The sequence below is a fragment of the Elaeis guineensis genome, chromosome 5 (genome assembly GCF_000442705.2).
Source record: "Elaeis guineensis isolate ETL-2024a chromosome 5, EG11, whole genome shotgun sequence".
NCBI lineage: Eukaryota > Viridiplantae > Streptophyta > Magnoliopsida > Arecales > Arecaceae > Elaeis > Elaeis guineensis.
In genome coordinates, this window is record NC_025997.2 from 84,813,787 (window position 1) to 84,834,289 (window position 20,503).

Genomic DNA, 20,503 nt, shown 5'->3' on the forward strand with positions numbered 1-20,503 from the left:
CCAAGGGGATGTTATCCTACAGATAGAACCTAGAACTCCTTTGTAGAAAGAAGCCTATGAGATAATGAAATCCAAAATTTTCGAATTGAAGTATAGGAAGAACCTACTTATCTTAAGAGGCACTTTTAGTGATTAAGCGAAGGATTCTATTTGAAATAAGAGCAAGACCCTTTTTGATTCATAAGATGAATATCACGTTTTTGTGAAGTCCATAGACTTCCAACTAAATTACACCAACACGGACGATTACCTGATGTATCAGTGCAATTCAAAATATTATCAGATTTCTTTTGATCATGTAAACAATAATTGAAAATAACAAAGTAATTTCCCTTTCCATTTTTTTTCTTAAATCCTATCAAAATGATACAAGATGATATGTCTGGAAGATACAAAATTCCCCAAGGGAGGTCACCCATTGTTTATTACAGCCTTGTATAAACTCAACAACATACTCTTACCCCCCCAAAAAAAAAACTCAACAACATACATAAATATGTACAGAAAGAATAGCCAAATGCAAGAACACAAAATCTATCTTATCCTGATCCTGTACACCAGCAATTTGCAGACCAATCTAAACCAGAGTTCTTAATCTTGTCAACAAAATTTGCATCCCTTCGAGCTTTTGACTGAGATGTTTCATGTCTTCAACATATCCAGAAGGCTCTGAACTGCTCATTTCCGAAATGAGGGCAGCAAACTTCATTTGTGAGTCAGCAACCTCGGCTTCTAGTGACGCAATTGTTGATTCCAAGCTTTCATTTGGACACTCAATGATGGCATGTGAGTTAGGTGTCACAGGGGTGAAGCCGATGCTGCCAACACTACTGCGTCTGCTAAGCTTTTCTGGTGTTAAGATTTTGTCTATGCTCCCACTTCCTGAAAACAAATATTTTAATGTAAATGATTACAAGCTCCCAATGAAACCAGCTGAAACATAGCCCGAAATGTTGGTGCTTCTTTTCTATTCAATAGGTGTATGGGTTTAAATCCTCTTTGAGGTGCTTCAAGAATTTCAAATTATTTCCATTGAGATCTGTTGAAGGCATTTGTGACTGAGCAGTGAGCTCAGTGTGGAAGCTTATGGAACCACTCGGGTTGAGTCACTACCCTGTAACTGCAAGACCTTTAAACCACCATGAATTATGGTGGTCCTGCTTCCAACCTTTCTTTGGTTACATCTAAGAATTCTCCATGACTGGTACAGATGTTGGAGGTACAATTATAGTCACTATTGTGGCGGTAATCTGCTGTCTGGAACCACCCCTCTTTGGGATTCAGTGGAACCACCTCAGGCACAAGCATTAGCCTGGGACCTAATGGCCTAAGGAATCAAGGCAAAATCTACAACTGCCTAGCAATTTTGATTCGCACGATAATAGAAAGATCCCATATCCTAATGGTCTGTCAAAACGTGACCTAATGATCTAAGGAATCAGACCTAATGGCCTAATGATTTCGACCACCAACCTATGGCTCCATTTCCCTATTGAGAGGTACCAAGGAGACCTTCAAATAAGCACAATCGAAAAAAGGAATAGCACATCACTGCTCTCTCTCTCCGGCACCCACTTCCTTTTCTTTACTGTTCTCAAGCTCTGGTTAACTTAAGCATTGGAGGATTCTCCGCCAGAAACCCCCAGCGAGTGTGGACTTTCCTTGTAGATTTTCTTCGGCATCTTAGCCCTCGGATAATGTCCAACTCCACCCACATCACCAGTAAATGGGAGACTTGCAGCAACAGTCACCGTTAAGGATATAATCATAATGAACACGTCAAATGTAGCACCTAACATTTTTGCTAACTCTGTCCCCACTTCAAGAATTGCTAGTGCCAAGATTGGATGAGTAGATGGACATGGCCAAGCGACCAGTGGAGAGGATGTCACGAATGGAAGGGCACCCTTAAGTAAGCCCATATTTAGTGCAAGTGTAATTCCTCACCTCTGCAGGGCTTTGAGCAGCTGGATGGTGGTGCTCCAGCACCACGGCGGACGTGGGTGGAGGTGGCTCAAGTTGATCCTTGCCAAGTTTGGAGACAAACTCTCACCTTGCCCGACATTTACAGACTGCATGTGATGTTTAACAAGAATATGAGCTGATGATGCAGAGTTGACTCGCATACAACAGCCTTGCAACTTTTGTCTTGGGGGAAGTTGCTTGGGTTGCTGACCACCGGCAGAGGTGATCATGCATGAACTTTCTGCTAAATAGGATCTCCTAATGGTTTGCAATTGCTTTTGATGTTGGTGAAGAAAGTCAGCTTCTGTTCATTTCAAAACAAGACATGAAGGTCTGGGTGACGGGGCCAAGGTTGACACTAGCCAGGTGCTCGTGAGGCATGAAAAACCTAACTTCATCCTCACTGCTGATGTTGTCAAGACAGCTGTGGTATGGATGAGGATGCCGACATTATTGAAGGAGTACTAGGACAAGATGGCATCTCTCAATATCCCCTTGGCTGGTGAGGTTCTTCTATGGACCTGTGTACTAAAGCGGTTTCTGCTGACCCTGGGACTTCATTCAACTTCATGTGGTTGGCATTGTGGTTGGACCACTCCAACCCTCTGGTCCCTGGTATCCAAGTGTGCTCACTGGAAAATGGGGTATAGCAGCAATTCGTCTATGATGAATGTCAATACAATATGTTTTGGTTGCAGACAACCTGGCCATGACCATCAAGGGTGCACCTTCCCATAGGGCCAGTAGGTGGGAGTCACATTGCGGTTGGCCCTTTTTAACTCTTTGGTCCTTCGCATACAAGTGGGCTCACCGGAAAGTGGGGTGTAGCAGCAGTTTATGGTATGATGTGTCAATATAGTATGTTTTGTTTATAGGCAACTTGCCTATGACCATCAGGGGTGCACCTTCCCGAAGGGCCAACCAGATCAGGTAGTCATGCTGGACAACATTATGTCCAAGGATTCAGCTGCACCAAATTCCATGCTAATGACAAGTTCACTATTGGAGGCTACACCTTTTGCTCTAGTCTAGCCAACATATGGTTCTTGATTGGTAGCTGGCCGCATGATTGATCGGAAAGCAAGATCATCCGGTCCACTCCCGAGTTGCAATCTGAGTCGACTCAAAGCGTGCATGACTAGGCTAGGAAATTGGCCATCTAGCTCAAAACTTAGGGCAGAGCAATGCTATGCCAGCTACCATTGCAGCCTTTAATACCTCCCAGAGAATTCCTTGTTCGGACCAAGAGTCTAGCCACACATCAATTGGAGTTCCTATGGAGGTCTCCTCTAGTTCAAGGTTCTCGATTCTCTCCATCAAAGTGGATAAGCCAAGAGCACAGCATTTGGACAGGGGGCCATTCACCCAAAGCTCATCAAGGAAGGTCACAGGGATGGATAAGGCAAAGTGGCAAAACCCAAGCTCCAGTGGGTGTCTTCAAATCAAGTGGTCCCCAAAGTCAATAGCGAGGCCCTTCACTAAGGCAGGCCACCACAACTCAAAAACAATGTGGTTGCGCATACTAAGGGCCAATTTGGCTGTTCCTATAGGATTGAGCTGAAAATCCTATAGGATTCATAGCTTGGACCATCCATTTAAGTATGGCCCTATATCAACCAAATTCCACCTAGCCCAAATCCTATGGGAAGAAAAAAATCTCCATAAGTCTTTTTCTTCCTTCCTGCATCCCAAAGGCTAGGATCTTGGCTAGGTTCAGGCAGGTTCTTAGAAAATGAAAACTAGATGGCCCAACAAGCCCAATTCCTATAAGATTTTCCATCCAATCCTATAGAAATATCCAAACAGGCCCCAAAGAAGATATACCACCAATCAAAGGTGGAGTATTCTACTTCATCATTGACCACAATGTAAGTTCCAGCATTGGCGACCTAGGCCTTCTAGCCCCTATGGTGGCAGTTGGGTCACCAATTCCCTTCATGGAACATGCCCTATGCACTATGAGAAGATTCATGGCTGTGAGGCCAAGGTGGATCAAGGCATAGGGATGGGCAGCCACTCGACCCTACCACTAACAACAAGTTCATCCTAATGTAGCAAGTGGCCTATCAAAGGCTTAGAAGACTGAACATAATGCTATTGTTGATAAAGCCTACAAAACTCTCATGGGATGCCATTCCAGTAGCCTTGGTCCACCTTGATCCCATGACTAGTTCTCCTGGTTGGTTCTTACCCATTTAGTGTGGTTCATGCTACCTGTATCAGTAGTTATCAGTAGTTGGTTCTCAGGCCGTGATGTCCTAGGTTGGATTGGCGCTCCAGGGTCCTTTGCTTAACCCTCATTAGTTCCCAACCACCACATTTAGAATCCTCATCAACCTTTGCAATTCTTGTCCACATTGTTTCTATATGCCCTATGTAGTGTCGTCGTATGTGGTTCCTATACTATCCGCCTCTGTTCTCATTGTGGTTCAAAGCTAGGTTGGCCTCTTGTGTTGTTCTGATCTAAGTGGGGGTGGTTTTTATCATGTGGCTGTATCCCTAGTTCCCTACAGTCCTAGGGACCATGGTGGTGTAAGTATACTCTGCTAATATACTTTTCTTACTAAAAAAATTTGCCCATATCTATGCAAGCAAGGTTTGCTGAACCGGTACCACCGGCCATATCGACCAGCCGACGGTATAGTTCGGTACGGTTTCGCACCATACTAAACCAAGAAGAACCAATGAAGGAAACAGGAGCCGAATCGGGAGAAGAAAAAGAAAGAAAGAAAGAGAAATAGAGAGAGGAAAAAAGAAGAGGAGGGAGTGAAAGGAGGGGGTGGGGCCGTCGGACGGCGTCCGACTGACCACCTGAAAGAAGAGTGTCCTATAAGCCAATCGCAAGTGTGTTGCGATGGAACTTTTCTTTATAATTTTCCAACTCATGTAATGACATTTATTATTTGAGGCATTGATTCATCATATTAGCTGCATCTTATTATGTCTAAAATTATGATGAATCCCAAAGATTAGAGCAATGATTTTAGGAGACATGAATGGGTCATGCTAGTGAGATCTAAAACCCTAAAATCCTAATCTTAAATATTTTTGGTCGTAAGAGAATTGAGTCGAAGATCAATGTTCCGAATAGACTGACACATCCTATGTATGCTCGATGGAGAGGGTGGCAGATCTCACTAGCTACTTGTATAGAACACTAATACAAGAATGTGGATGCTCATTTGAGAAATGAGTCCACTGAATTGACTCGATGAAAGAGAACATCTTATGGAAGCCTTACATACATATCAAAGATGGTTCTCTAAGTGGGAGTTGTGCAAATGATCCTTAGACCTGAGATCACTATAAAATCTTGTGCACATAAATCTATATTTTGGTTCATACTCAAACATAGCTTTAAGACAAGTACGGGATGTTCTGGATATGATAGGAGTGTGTACGAAGGTTATGAGTAAGTCAACATGGAATCGATCGCTCCTAGTAAGAGGAGATCGCATCCTGTGTATTCTCATTCATAGATGACTCAGAAAAAATCTTTTGACCAAAAGTAGGAAGGAGATTAGAAAGAGTTTCTAATGCTTCTTCATTGGAGTCATCATTGGTTAATTGAGAATCAATATGAATATGAGTTTGAATTTGACATGATTCCATACTCATGAATATATTCAAGGTGCTGGGATGATCGAAGGATTGTATTGCATGGTAACTTGCCACTAAAAGGTATATTTGGTATTTCCACCAAATTTTCACATCTTCTGGATAGTCATGATACGTTGCTAGACGTCAATCTTGACTTGTAGGTTTTTGATCGAATTAAAGAGTTTAATTCGAACGCTAATTAGAAAGAGTTTTAATTACTGAAATCGGATTAGCTCGATTGGACCTAAATCGGTTAGATTAAATTCTAATCAAATTAGGTTAACTTGCACCCGGACTACTACTAGCTAGATGTGGAACCCAATGGGTCACACACATATGAAAATTGGCCAAGGATCCTTTTTAAAAAGGTTGATTGAAATTTTGGATTCAATCGGGGTTCCGGTAAGCATGCTAGCACGTGTGGAATCCCTAACTCTTGTAGAGATCAATTTGGTCTCATACCTTGCTCATTTGCTAGCCCAATTTAATGAGCATTTGGGTCAGGTCAAGCCACCTGAAAGCAGCCAAAATGAGGCACCATATCTGATGTACACGCCAAATAACTAAGAGTCCAACTTAAGGACTCTTGGTGCTAATATGCAGAATGCATGCGCACTTTATTTGTGGCGTGGAGAAGGACTAAGAATCCTTCTGTTTTGGGCCTTTATTTTTTATGGCAAGTAGATCAGATGATTAGCCACCTAGCACACCTTTTGAAGTATGAAAAATCTACCAGATTGTGCGTGAAAAAATTGCTTGAAACTTTGCTGGGCGCGCGATAGTTTTTTTTGGATGCACGAAGGGACGCGAAGACTCCTGTTTAGGGAGTCTTAAGCAACTTTTTATCTGATAATTTTTGTGATAAGGATCAGTTTTAGTGCTGACACATGGTAAAAATCTGAAAAATTATCAGATTAAGAAAGGTTACTTTTCACACCCTTTTCTGGGCGTGCGTGCACGCGACAGGGAGAAGGTGCTCGCACGTCTCTTCGGTGAAGAGTCTTTCTCACATATGAACTCTTATCCACATAATGTGTCATTTGGTGATAGCCTTCCTATTTGGACAAAGGTTTATGTGGCAAAATTTCATACTAATCTGATATGTGAAGAGATGCGAAAAGCATCTCGTTCTGAGCGTGCACACATGAGAAGGCAGGAATTGACGTATCACTCCCATGAAGAGTCCTTCTGTTTAAAGACTCTCAGATAAGTGATACGAAGACTTGATATACCTTTCCAGATGAGGCGTGCCTTCTCTATTAGCACCCTATCTGGTGCTATAAATAGAAGATGGCAGATGGAGTGATCATTCAATTCTTACATCCCCTATCCACTCCCTCTCTCTCCCTCTCTTACTACTCTAGGTTTTAGGACAAGGCTTGTTCTTTTAAGACAAGCCTAATCCTAATAGCTCTAAGGGTTTAAGAGGTCTAGAAAAAGATGGTCAAGTCTAGTGGATGGTTTAGAAAGGTTCAGACTGGAGAAAGATCTGATCGATTGGTGGCTGGTTGAGTTCTGAGGCTAGAACTCTTAAAGCAAGGTGAAGGAGGAGCGCTGTCTTTGGTTCAATTTTCGTGTGGATCACCGTTGGAGGGCAGACACTTGGACGCCTCGTGAAATTGAATTAGCGTTACAGGTATTCTTCTGATCTAAATTTATTTTATTGTACTTTGATAGATATAGTCAAGAATTTCTGGGCATTAGGGTTTTCAGTGCATCGGGTGTTTTTAATAAAAATTTTAAACACCTAATCCTTCAGCTGCGCCATCGAAACCCAACAGTGGTATCAGAGCCTACCTTGATCTATATAATCAAAGGTTAAATTATTATCTTGATTGTGATCAAGCAAGGATTTTTAGTTTGGTTCAAATCAGCTCAAGGGTTGAACCCGATTAAACATCCAAAACCTAATGTCTTAAAGATAGTTTTAAATATAAAATGCATGATATATGTGTAGAATTTTTTTAGTAGCTTAGTACTCTAATTGAGGTTCATCATCAGGCCGTCCGATCATAAGAGCAAGTAGGGTTCAGAGATCCTCTTCCTATTCAATAGGGTACTCTTATGGCGCATAGGGGTGCCATTGTGATGTCCTAAGAAGAAGAACCGTGAAAAAAATATTTTGTATTCATGCATGTTATTAGAACTTTATGCATATGTGATATGCTTGAGATGCTTAGTTATAATCATATTGAATGATTATGATTTCATATCTTAGAGATATGAATAGATGCCATGATTAGTTGTTATGATTATTAAGATATAACTATAATAATGCATCATTATGATTAAATTAAGATATGCTTGAGACCATTAAAACCCTCATAAAAATTATATTAAGTCGTAGTGTTATGAATCAGTGACTGACCTATTTTCTTGAATCGATTAATTAATTGGTGTCTAAGGAGTGTTTCAAGTACGATGATTATTTAATTGATTTCGTTGCTGGCCTGGCCAATTTTATTGGTGTCTAAGAAAAGCAACGGGGAGACCCCCACCAATCTTAACACTTTCCTGACCAATTGGATTAGTTCGAATCTTGAATGAAGATAGCTCAGTATTTAAAACACTACATATGCCTTCTTTCATATCTACTCAACATCCTGTCAAAAATCATAGTAGGTTTGTTGTGATATCCACAAGGCTTGCTATTGAGATTGATATGGATTTGTCTTGGTGCATATTATATGCTTTATGGCATATTTGGATATATTGCTTTGTTGTGATATCCACAAAGACATCATTTTTCAGGTATGGCTGTATGGAAATGAAGAATCTGACTTAACTGAAAAATACTATAGTTTGTTGTGATATCCACAAAGCTATGAGTATTTTTAGAGGCAGATTATGTTGAGAGTTGCATGAGATGCAATTGGATAGGTTTTCCTATTTTTGAACTTATTGAGGTTTGTTGTGATATCTACAAGACTTCAATAAGGGATTAGGGACTCAACCCCATTAAGAAACCATATTAGGATTTCTAGTTTGCCATATAAGAGGGCTATGGTATCCGATAAAATAGTGAGAGACAACTAGTTTTTAAAAGTCCTCAACTAGTTATGCATGTCAAACTTGAGTGGTTTGCTTATACTATTATTCTTTATTTATGCAGATTTAAGTATGCATTATGGCTTTTTTATTTTCACTACATAACACTATAGATAAAAATATGTTGACCGATTCCAACTATATGGATGAGTTGAGGAACTTGCAAGTTAGGTTCATATCTGAGAAGAACTCCAATATTTTGGATATTCTGACCTTGAAATGGTCAGTAATAATGAGAAGGCAATGATGTCCATATGGATATTATTTGTGCTAAATTTGGACATTGAGAGTATAATTGCAAGAATTATCTTGCAAGCTTGAAGCAGGGTGCAAGTATAGCACCAAAAGGTATGTATATGATACAAACCTGTTTTTCATTGAGTGGCTCAAACTCTGATACTTGAGTATTAGATACAGCCTGTGGATCGCATATTTGTAATTCATTACAGCGACTACAGAATATCAAAGATTTGAAAAGAGGTGACCTCGAGCTTTATGGCACAAGTGGAGAGTCCATTAACGCAAAGGTTGTGGGAACCTGTATGCCTGATTTACCTTCAGGCAAAATTTTAGTATAGGCAAAATTTTAGTATTGAAAGACTTATTACATGCCAAAGATCATTAGAAATATTATTTCTATATCTTTGTGTTATGAAAACAAGGTTATGAAATAAGACTAATAGAAAATGGATGCTCCATTTTCTTTTCTAATGACTTTTATGGCAGTGGTTATATTGATAACAATCTTTTAATTCTTACACTCAATGAAAATATTTTTCATATTGAAAAAAATATGAAAAGAAAGAGAGAAGATGTAAATATCACATATCTCTGACATTGCCGCCTTGGTCATATTAGTGAGTCAAAGATAAACAAGTTATACTAAGAGAAATTCTTTGACCCATATGATTATGAATCATTCCGAACTTGTGAATCTTGTCTCATGGGTAAGATGACCAAGACTCCATTTTCTGGACATGAAGAGAGGGCGAGTTGTTAACCCTAGTACATACGGATATATGTGAACCAATGACAACTCAGGCTAGAGGTGGATACTCCTATTTTATTACCTTTACAGATGATTTATCAAGATTCGGGTATGTGTATCTTATGAAACATAAATCCGAAGCCTTTGATAAGTTCAAGGAGTATCAATATATGGTTGAGAAACAAACTGAAAAAAATATCAAGGTTCTTCGATCTAATCGAGAAGGAGAATACTTATCCAATAAATTTTTTGATCATCTTAAAAGTAAAGGTATTCTCTCTAAATGGATCCCTCCTTATACACCTCAGTTAAATGGTGTAGCAGAAAGGAAGAATCGCACTTTAATGGATATGGTGGGTCCATGATGTGCTTTACTGATCTCCCAATATCTTTTTGGAGATATGTCCTAAAGACTGCCGCATACATATTAAACAGAGTACCTTCAAAGTCTGTTGCAAACACACCATATGAGATATGGAAGGGAAGGAAGCCTAATCTTAAACATCTTAAAATTTGGGACTGTCCAACTTATGTCAAAAATATTTTTGGACACAAGCTTAGTGCTAGATCAGACAAATGTAGGTTTGTAGGGTATCCTAAAGAAACTAATGGATACTATTTCTACCACTACTGATTAAAAAGTATTTGTTAGTAGATGCGCCACTTTCTTGGAGAATGAATTCATCCAAAGAGGTAGCGGGAGGAATATTGAACTTACTGAAATTCATGATCTGCAAACCGATCCAGAAATATCAGTAGTTGGACCATAAGAAGATCCTCAATCAGAAGTACCTAAAGATAAGGTACATCCACAATACACACCTCTCCAAAAATCAGATAGAGTGCGTCAAGCACCTCTAAGATATGATTTTATCATTGAGAATGACAATTCGATCAATATCATTCAAAATGATGATCCACTGACCTATTCAGAAGCTGTCATGAGTAGAGACTCAGACAGATGGCTGAAAGCTATGAAATCTGAGATGAACTCGATGTACACCAAGTGTGGACCTTGATTGATGCACCTGAGGGTGTGACCCCAATAGGGTGCAAGTGGGTCTTCAAAAAGAAGATCAAAGCAGATGGCCAAATAGAAACCTACAAAGCTAAGTTGGTGGCAAAGAGTTTCAGACAAAAGCAAAGAATTAACTATGATGAAACCTTTTCACCAATGGCTATGCTCAAGTCCATCAGGATTTTGCTTGCTATAGCAGCATACTACGATTATGAGATCTGACAGATGGATGTTAAGACTGCATTCCTCAATGATAATCTAGAGGAAGAAATCTATATGACTCAGCCAGAGGGATTTATCTCAAGAGAGAGAGCAAATCAAGTATGCAAGCTAAAGAGATCCATCTATGTATTAAAGCAGGCTTCGAGGAGTTGGAACATCCGATTTGATATGACAGTCAAAGAGTTTGACTTTATCAAAAATAAGGATGAACCATGTGTGTATAAGAAGACAAGTGGGAGTGCTGTTGTCTTCTTGATTTTGTATGTCGATGACATATTGCTCATTGGGAATGATATCCCAATAATGCAATCGATCAAGACTTGGCTATCGAATAAGTTTTCCATGAAAGACTTGAGTGAAGCATCCTATATACTAGGTATAAAGATCTATAGAGATAGATCTAAAAGGATGTTAGGCTTATCCCAGTCACGGTACATAGATCTCATATTAAAGAGGTTTAATATGAAGGCTAGTAAGAGAGATTACCTGCCTGCAAGTCATGGTATACGTCTCTCTAAGAAAATATATCCTAAGATACCAGAAGAGAAAGAGGATGAGTGAAATTCCTTATGCTTCAGCTGTGGGATCAATTATGTATGCCATGCTATGTACCAAGCCTGATGTAGCTTATGCTTTGGGCGTAGCTAGCAGATTTCAGACTGATCCCAAGGAGGATCATTGGAAAGCAGATGATAGCAAGTCAATATCAGGGTATGTGTTTACCTTAAATGATGGGGCAGTGAGTTGAAAGAGTTTCCAGCAGCAAATAATACCTGACTCAGTTACTGAGACAAAATACATCGCTGCTAGTGAAGCCATTAAGAAAGCTATTTGGATGAAAAAAGTTTATCATGGATTTAGGAGTCATTCCTAAGAATAAAGGACTAGTGTCACTCTATTATAATTACACTAGGACTGTTATTCAAGCTAAGAAACCTAGATCTCATTATAGATCTAAGCACATCCTCAGACACTTCCATCTCGTTAGAGACAAGATGTTGTCCTTGAATGAGTAGACAGAAAGAATAATATAACAGACCCATTCACTAAGGCCATACCAAAGCAGCTATATAATCGCCATCTTGATTGTATGAGATATAAAGGCGATTGGCGTGAGTACAAGTGGGAGATTGAAAGAAGAATGCCCTATAAGCCAATCGCAAGGGTGTTGCGATGGGATTTTTCTTTATAATTTTCCAACTCATGTAATGATATTTATTATTTGAGACATTGATTCATCATATTAGCTGCATCTTATTATGTCTAAGATTATGATGAACCCCAAAAATTAGAAAAATAATTTTAGGAGACATAAATAGGTCATGCTAGTGAGACCTAAAACTCTAAAATCCTAATCTTAAACATTTCTGATCGTAGGAGCATTGAGTCGGAGATCAATGTTCCGAATAGACTAGCACATCCTATGTATGCTCGATGGAGAGGGTGGCAGATCTCACTAGCCACTTGTGTGGGACACTAATACAAGGATGTGGGTGCTCATTTGAGAAATGAATCCACTAAATTGACTCAATGAAAGAGAACATCTTATAAAAGCCTTACATACATATCAAAGATGGTTCTCTAAGTGGGAGTTGTGCAAGTGATCTTTAGACCTGAAATCATCATGAAATCTTGTGCACATGAATCCGTATTTTGGTTCATACTCAAGCATGGCTTTAAGACATATACGGGGTGTTCTGGATATAGTAGGAGTATGTACAAAGGTTGTGAATAAGTCAACATGGAATCGATCGCTCCTAATAAAAGGAGATCGCATCCTGTGTATTCTCATTTATAGATGACTCAAAAAAAATCTTTTGACCAAAAATAGGAAGGAGATTAGAAAAAGTTTCTAATGCTTCTTCATTGGAGTCATCATTGGTTAATTGAGAATCGATATGAATATGTGTTTGAGTTTGACATGATTCCATACTCATGAACATATTCAGGGTGCTAGGATGATCGAAGAATTGTATTGCATGGTAACTTGCCACTGAAGGACATATTTGGTATTTTCATCAAATTTTCACATCTTCTGGGTAGTCATAATACGTTGCTAGACGTCAATCTTGACTTGTAGGTTTTTGATCGAATTAAAGAGTTTAATTCGACCGCTAATTAGAAAGAGTTCTAATTACTGAAATCGGGTTAGCTCAATTGGACCTAAATCGGTTAGATTAAATTTTAATCAAATTAGGTCAACTTGCACCCGCACCTACCACTAGCTAGACGTGAAACCCAACGGGTCACACATATGAAAATTGGCCAAGGATCCTTTTTAAAAAGGTTGATTGGAATTTTAGATTCAATCGGAGTTCCGTTAAGCATGCTAGCACGTGTGGAATTCCTAGCTCTTTTAGAGATCAATTTGGTCTCATGCCTTGCTCATTTGCTAGCCCAATTTGGTGAGCATTTGGTTCAGATCAAGCCACCTGGAAGCAGCCAAAAAGAGACACCATATCTGGTGTACACGCCAAATAACTAAGAGTCCAACTTAAGGACTCTTGGCGCTAATATGCAGAATGCATGCGCACTTTATTTGTGGCGTGGACTAAGAATCCTTCTGTTTTGGGCCTCTATTTTTTATGGCAAGTAGATCAGATGATGAGCCACCTAGCACACCTTTTGAAGTATAAAAAATCTACCAGATTGTGCGTGAAAAAATTGCTTGAAACTTTGCTGCGCGCGCGACAGTTTTTTCTGGACGCGCGAAAGGATGCAAAGACTCCTGTTTAGGGAGTCTTAAGCAACTTTTTATCTGATAATTTTTGTGATAAGGATCAGTTTTAAGTACTGATCACGTGGTAAAAATCTGAAAAATTATCATATTAAGAAAGGTTGCTTTTCACACCCTTTTTTGGGCGTGCGCGCATGCGACAGGGAGAAGGTGCTCGCGCGTCTCTTCGGTGAAGAGTCCTCACATATGAACTCTTATCCAAATAATGTGTCATTTGGTGATAGTCTTCTTATTTGGACAAAGGTTTATGTAGCAAAATTTTATGCTAATCTGATGTGTGAAGAGATGCGAAAAGTATCTCGTTCTGGGCGTGCGTGCGTGAGAAGGAAGGAGTCGACATATCACCCCCCGAAGAGTCCTGTTTAAGGACTCTCAGATAAGTGATACGAGGACTTGATATATCTTTCCAGATGAGACGTGCCTTCTCTGTTAGCACCCTATCTGGTGCTATAAATAGAGGACGGCAGATGGGATGATCATTCAATGCTTACATCCCCTATCCACTCCCTCTCTCTCTTTCTTACAACTCTCAATTTTAGGACAAGACTTGTTCTTTTAAGACAAACCTAATCCTAATAGCTCTAAAGATTTAAGAGGTCTAGAAAAAGATAGTCAAGTCTTGTGGATGGTTCAGAAAGGTTCAGACTCATGTCTGGAAGAAGATCTGATCGATTGGTGGCTGGTTGAGTTCTAGAGGCTAGAACTCTTGAAGCAAGGTGAAGGAGTGCTGTCCTTAGTTCAATTTTCGTATGGATCACCATTGGAGGACGGACACTTGGACGCCTCGTAAAAATTGGATTAGCGTTATAGGTATTCTTTTGATCCAAATTTATTTTATTGTACTTTGATTGATATAGTCAAGAGTTTCTGAGCATTAGGGTTTTCGACGATGCATTGAGTGTTTTTAATGAAAATTTTAAACACCTAATCCTTCCACTGCACCATCGGAACCCAACACCACCATGGCCGCCCGATGGTGCGGTCCGCGCGGACGGCGCCGCAGGCGTCAAACAGGAGCATCGGCCCATGTTTCACCAGTTTTTTTAAAAAACCCGTGAACAGGTGAAGTCGGCAACCCCTTGCCGACTTCACTAATTTTTAAAAAAAAAAAATCGTGAAGTCAGCACCTGAGTTGCCGACTTCATGTCTTTAAATCAAAAAAAAAAAAACCCCACGGGACTTTGTTTCGAGGCGAACCGACGGAGCCACGGAGGCTCTCCTCCTGCTCAACCACCCTCAGGCCTATCGGCATGGTCTTGCCGGCCACCAAGAGCCTTACGATGGAGGCGACGTCCGTCCGGTAGTCCCCCCCCCCCCCCGAGCGCTCTCTCTCTTTCTTGCTCTTTTGAAAGCCTTATCGGGTGATAAAAGGCTCGGAAGCCCTCTGGCGGCTCCTGCCTCCCTCTCCTCTCTCTCTTTCCCTCTCAGTACCGTCGGTGTACCGAATTTACCGATAGAACCGTGTCGGTTCCCTACCGGTCCGATACGATACGGGGTGTGCCGGTTCGGCACGGTACGAGAAAACTTGTATGCAAGTAATAGCTCAAGGTGTAATCTCTTTCCATTCTTATCTTTTAATGTTAACTTTTACCACTAAATGTTGTCTCATTCCTTATTGGGAAATATAGGGAACCATCTTAACACCCTTTTGAAGCCCTGACTTTCCTAAAAAGATCATTAAAAAAATGATATTTTAATTGTTGCATGATCTTTTTTCAAGAAACGCATACCTAGGTTGCAGAGCTCATGTATAGCAGCCTCGCCAAGGGATTTATCAAGCTTAAGCAGACGTAGAATTCCTGCTGCAATTCTGCCCATTGAATCAACTTCAGACCTGCAAAGGCAGACAAGATGCTCTAATTCCTCCTTCGTAGCAACTGCCTCAATCTGCATGACAAACACGTTCAAAATGACTGGATCTCCAGGTTTTCCTAAAAGCAAACAAGAACAAAAGCACAGGACTTGAAGTATCTTACTGGTTGTTTGACCGAGAATTTAATGTTCTCTACCATCCACTTAGCTACCAGGTCATTATCATCCTCATTGATAACTAAGCATACTTCAATATTTATGCCCTCACTATTATCAACAGTTCCTAAGGTCCTGTCTTTGACTCCTAGATCAGCATCTTTTGAATCTTTCTGGAATATGTGGTTGGTCGAACGAGGTTTCAGTGCCTGCAAACCTTCTACTCCCACCTGAAAGCATCACCAAACAATACATCCATAATTATGACAAGTAATCAGTGAGAAAGAAAACTAATATGTCAGAACAAACCAGAAGAACACCAACAAAACCAGTGGAAGACGGCTGCACATGAACAATTATGAAGGAGTTCAAGGCTTGGAGAGAAGCACCAAATCAATGAAAAACAAGAAAAGCTGACAGCGCTACTTACCATAAAAAGAGCCCATGCCATAGCAAGAAAGCCCCCTCAACCCCACCCCAAACACCCTACCTCCTCCCAACAAACACAACATTTACTAAAATTAAAATGAGAAAAAGCAGAGAACACTACTTATCATAAAAGGAGCTTGGGCTATAGCAGCAAAGCTCCATCACCCCACCCAACAATATACATGCACACATATATGCATCCCCCCACCCCACCCCACCCCCATCCCCAACAACATATATAAGCACATATACATGCCCACTTACCTCAACCCAATCACCCCACCCCCCAACCCTCAACAAAAAGGAAAAAGCACTACTTACTGTAAATGGAGCCTTGGCTCTAGCAACAAAGTCCCCTCTCCCCACCCCAAACACCTCCTTCCACCCATGCAAAAAACACAGAATTTGCTATAACTGAACCAATAATAGGCCCAGGGCTATAGCATCAAAGCACCCTGAACCCACACCAAACAAACCTTAAAAAAACAAAAAAGAGCACTACTTGCTGTAAACGGAGCCCAAGCTGTAGCAACTAGCAACAAAGCCCCCTCACCCCACCTCAACCAAACCCTGCACAAAGAAAAAAAACACATATACATACATATATACAAACACGCACCAAAACTTAATGTAACATACATAACAGCTTCCAATTGCCTAGTACATCAACCATCTGCACAAATGAAGAACAAAATCATGGAGAACTCCGAACAGATTCCACACCACCACCAACTCAGCATCAAACCAGAAAAATCAAATGGAGTCAGAAATCCATTTAAAAGAATTAGAAACCTGACTCAGTTTAATTCTTTTGTGTTCAGTTAAGAGTATTTACCTCTGCAAAGTATACCTTATTATGATTATTATGTGCCATAAGGCCTACATGCAAGACAACATATCCTTGAAGAAATAATCAAAGAATGTAGGGGGTGTTTGGTTGGGGAGAGTTAGGGTCTAGAATCGGAATGGGTGACTCCAACCGTTTGGTTGGAAGAAGTCTCATTTAGATTCCGATTCCGATTCTAGGGTGGAATAGAAATGGCCCAATCTAAAACTCAATTCCTCCTCTCCCCTAAAGATTCAAATTTTCATTCCGATTCTGGCCATGAACCGAACGCTTTGGGGAATTTAGCCATTCGATTCCCATTCCGATTCTCATTCCAATTCCAATTCCAATTCCAATTCCAATTGCAAACCAAACACCCCCATAACGTATTTGAGGCCACAAACATTGATATTTCACTTCCATTTCAACATTTATGGTCATAGAAGATTGAGATGTTTATTCTTCAAACAAAAAACTCAAAGTATTTGGACCAAATGAAATTCGAGTTTTGGGAAATTATGGGAGAGTTTGGTTTATTTGGCCCACTAGTTCCTTCAAATAAAAGCATGAAAATTAAGGAAAATACCAAATAGTTGGAAAGCCATTATAGTACCCTATCTACAAGAATAAAGACAATTTTTTAAAAATTGAACCAAAAATAGTAGAAATACTAAGCTTTTTTGTTTGGTACAATGAAGTGTGGTGGAACAATGATTCATCTTGAAGAATTTGGATGCATATAGCTACAACAAAGCTTATCTATTATGTTCATTGTTCACCACAAAGATGTGATGGAATGAAGATTAATGTTAGTACCCTATCTATAAGAATAAAGACAATTTTTTAAAAAACTGAACCAAAAATAGTGGAAACACTAGGCCTTTTTTTTTGGGGGGTACAATGAAGTGTGGTGGAACAATGACTCATCTTGAAGAATTTGGATGCGTATAGCTACAACAAGGCTTATCTATTATGTTCATTGTTCACCACAAAGATGTGATGGAATGAAGATTCATCTTAGAAGCTTTTGCACATGGATAGGAACCAACCCTGAAAATGTATTTATAAAGTCAAATTTGTATAGCTATAACAAGGCTTATTTTTTATGTTTGTGCTTCACTACAGTCAAAATCAATGAACAAAATAAATCTGAAAGTGAAAAGATTCTTTACCATGGATAATGAAGATTAAGGAAAATACCAAATAGTTGGAAAGCCATTATAGTACCCTATCTACAAGATAAAGACAATTTTTTAAAAATGGAACCAAAATTAGTGGAAGTACTCAGCACTTTTTTTTGGTGCAACGTGGTGCGGTGGAAAAATGATTCATCTTGAAGACTTTGGATGCATATAGATACAACAAGGCTTATCTATTATGTTCAAGTTTCACTGCAAAGATGTGATGGAATGAAGATTCATCTTAAAAACCTTTGGACATGGATAGGAACCAACCCTGAAAATGTATTTACAAAGCCAAATTTGTATAGCTATAACAAGGCTTATTTTTTATGTTTGTGCTTTGCTACGGTCAAAATCAATGAACAAAATAAATCTGAAAGTGAAGATTCTTTACCATGGATAGCATTGCAAGAATGGGTATCAAAGAGAGATGTAATGCCTACTTGGAGAAGGATGAATAAAATGGGATATGCTTTTGGTGTATTATGTGATCATTGCCTGTCAGTCTTAACTTAATATATTACAAGACAACAATTGCATTAACATCATTGAAAGGAACAGATTATAGTGCAAAAATTATGTGGGAACATCAGATAAAATAAAAGTCAAAATGCAAGAGAAAATGCAAGGTGAATTTATACACTCACATGAGAGTGTGTGCTCAGGCACACAAAAGGGGGAGGTAGAAAGGCAAGGAGCTAGAGAGAGAGAGAGAGAGAGAGAGAGATTCACCAAAGAAGGATGAATCAATGCAAAAATGTGAAACAGCACAGCCATATGCAACCAATAGTACAGGAGGACAAGATAAAAAGCAGGCTGAGCCTTCTTTTAACAAAGTATTTAGTCTTCGGTTGCAACAGATCTATAAAAGAAATTCACAAAAATGGCCCCTAGATATGAGCATAAGACTTTATTTATAGCAAATGCAAGTAATGATGGCAGGTCATAATGTCCTTGAACCACATTACTCCACAGAATCATTGCTAGCCTACTTCTCACCCCAAGGAGATTTTTGAAACCGTCTAAGCATCCATTAGGCTTCTGAATAAACCCCAAGCAAGTTCTCTCTATATGAGGTAACACTGCTGATATTGAATGTTTGAACTAGAGAATATAGCTACACTGATTTTTTTTTTTCTCAGCACTACAGCAATATTGTAAAGAGCTCGACACTAAGTTTTTGGTATCAGGGCTAACAATGTCCAGATTTCAACTGAAACTTTGGAGCAGATAAGGATCATGTTTTCAGTGAATACTTCTAAATTATTCAAGGTTGAGACAAAGAAAAATGAAAACAAGGTTGATCTTAAATGATGCATAAAAACAATTAAAAGCTCACCGTGATTAATTCCACAGGAAACTTCTGTTTCTTGCACAATTTCCCTGTGCTGCTAGAATTATGTACATTATTGCTTTTTGCTTTCATTTGCAAACTTTGGAATGTCATATGCCAACACCTTTCTTCTCTACTAATGTTATCATCATTGGAAAGCCACCACCCTTCTTGCATCTCCTGGGTGCCTTCAAGAGCAAATAACCAATTCTTCAGCTCTACAGATGCATCAACATCATCTGGCATCCCCAATTCCAAAAGTCTACCATGATCCTCCTCTTTGAGGCATCCATCTGGAATTTAAAGAAAAAGAAAAAGAAAGAAATGATAGTAATCCTGCTGAGAAAATATTTATTGGACATACATAAAGAAGAAAAGAAAAATACCAGATAATAGGAGAAAACGTCTACATAAATACTGATGTTTAAATTCAAATACAAACAGGATTTCAGATTAACATTAACGCTAATCTTAAGCCACATTTATAATCTAGGTTGCTAAATCTACTGCAATAGTAAACAAAAATCTTGAATGAGTGAATGAAGTGAAATATACAAGAACATCCATGTAATCATTTCAGAAAAAGGTTCCTTTCACTTTTGTTTTTCATTGGTGCCACTAGATGGTAGTTAATCATGTTCATATAGAAAAGAGAGAGTCTTACACCATAAAAGATCGATTTGAATTGAGACAAGAAATTCCCCTCAAGGAGAACATTGTAATGAAGGGAAAACTAGGTATATCTAAAGCTAAGTCAGAAACATAACAATAAATAAGAAAAAAAAGATTTTTTTTTCCCAAATAATGAGATACATGTTTCATCAGACACTAAAAATTAAGATTCTTATTACTTTTGCATACTGCAAGTTCAACAAAACGATCAAATAACTAGGCTTAAACAAGTGTAACTAGCTGTAAGAACATATTAACAAAAGAAAAAAAGGGCAGGTCGGTGCATGAGGTTCAAGCCATTGTCGGGTTCAGGGAGGGCAAATGTATGCAGCCTTACCCGAGAGGCTGTTTCTATGTTTCAAGCCCATGACTACTAGGTCACAATGGAGCAATCTTACTAGTGCCAAGCCTCACCCTCTATGCATATATTAAACATTTTCAGAAAATATTTTTCAAACAATTCAAGAATATATATGTATATGTATTCTCTTTTCTTAAAAAACAAAAAAGTAGTAC

The 20,503-nt window shown here is 39.2% G+C and overlaps 1 protein-coding gene across 3 annotated transcripts in view; it reads right to left on the minus strand.

The window, feature by feature from the left end:
• Nucleotides 1-309: 309 nt before the first annotated feature.
• LOC105033320 (uncharacterized) overlaps nt 310-20,503 on the minus strand; it is a 76,919-nt gene continuing 56,725 nt past the window's right edge. For 2 of the 3 annotated variants that reach the window (XM_010908063.3, XM_019846610.2), the window contains 4 exons: nt 19,322-19,608; nt 15,555-15,776; nt 15,309-15,465; nt 445-882 (listed from right to left, as the gene is read on the minus strand). In XM_010908063.3, the coding sequence (XP_010906365.1) occupies nt 578-882; nt 15,309-15,465; nt 15,555-15,776; nt 19,322-19,608 (971 nt within the window). In that variant the 3' untranslated portion in view covers nt 445-577. Of the gene's footprint in view, nt 883-15,308; nt 15,466-15,554; nt 15,777-19,321; nt 19,609-20,503 lie in introns of all 3 variants that reach the window. The other variant, XM_010908064.3, reaches the window with a different exon arrangement.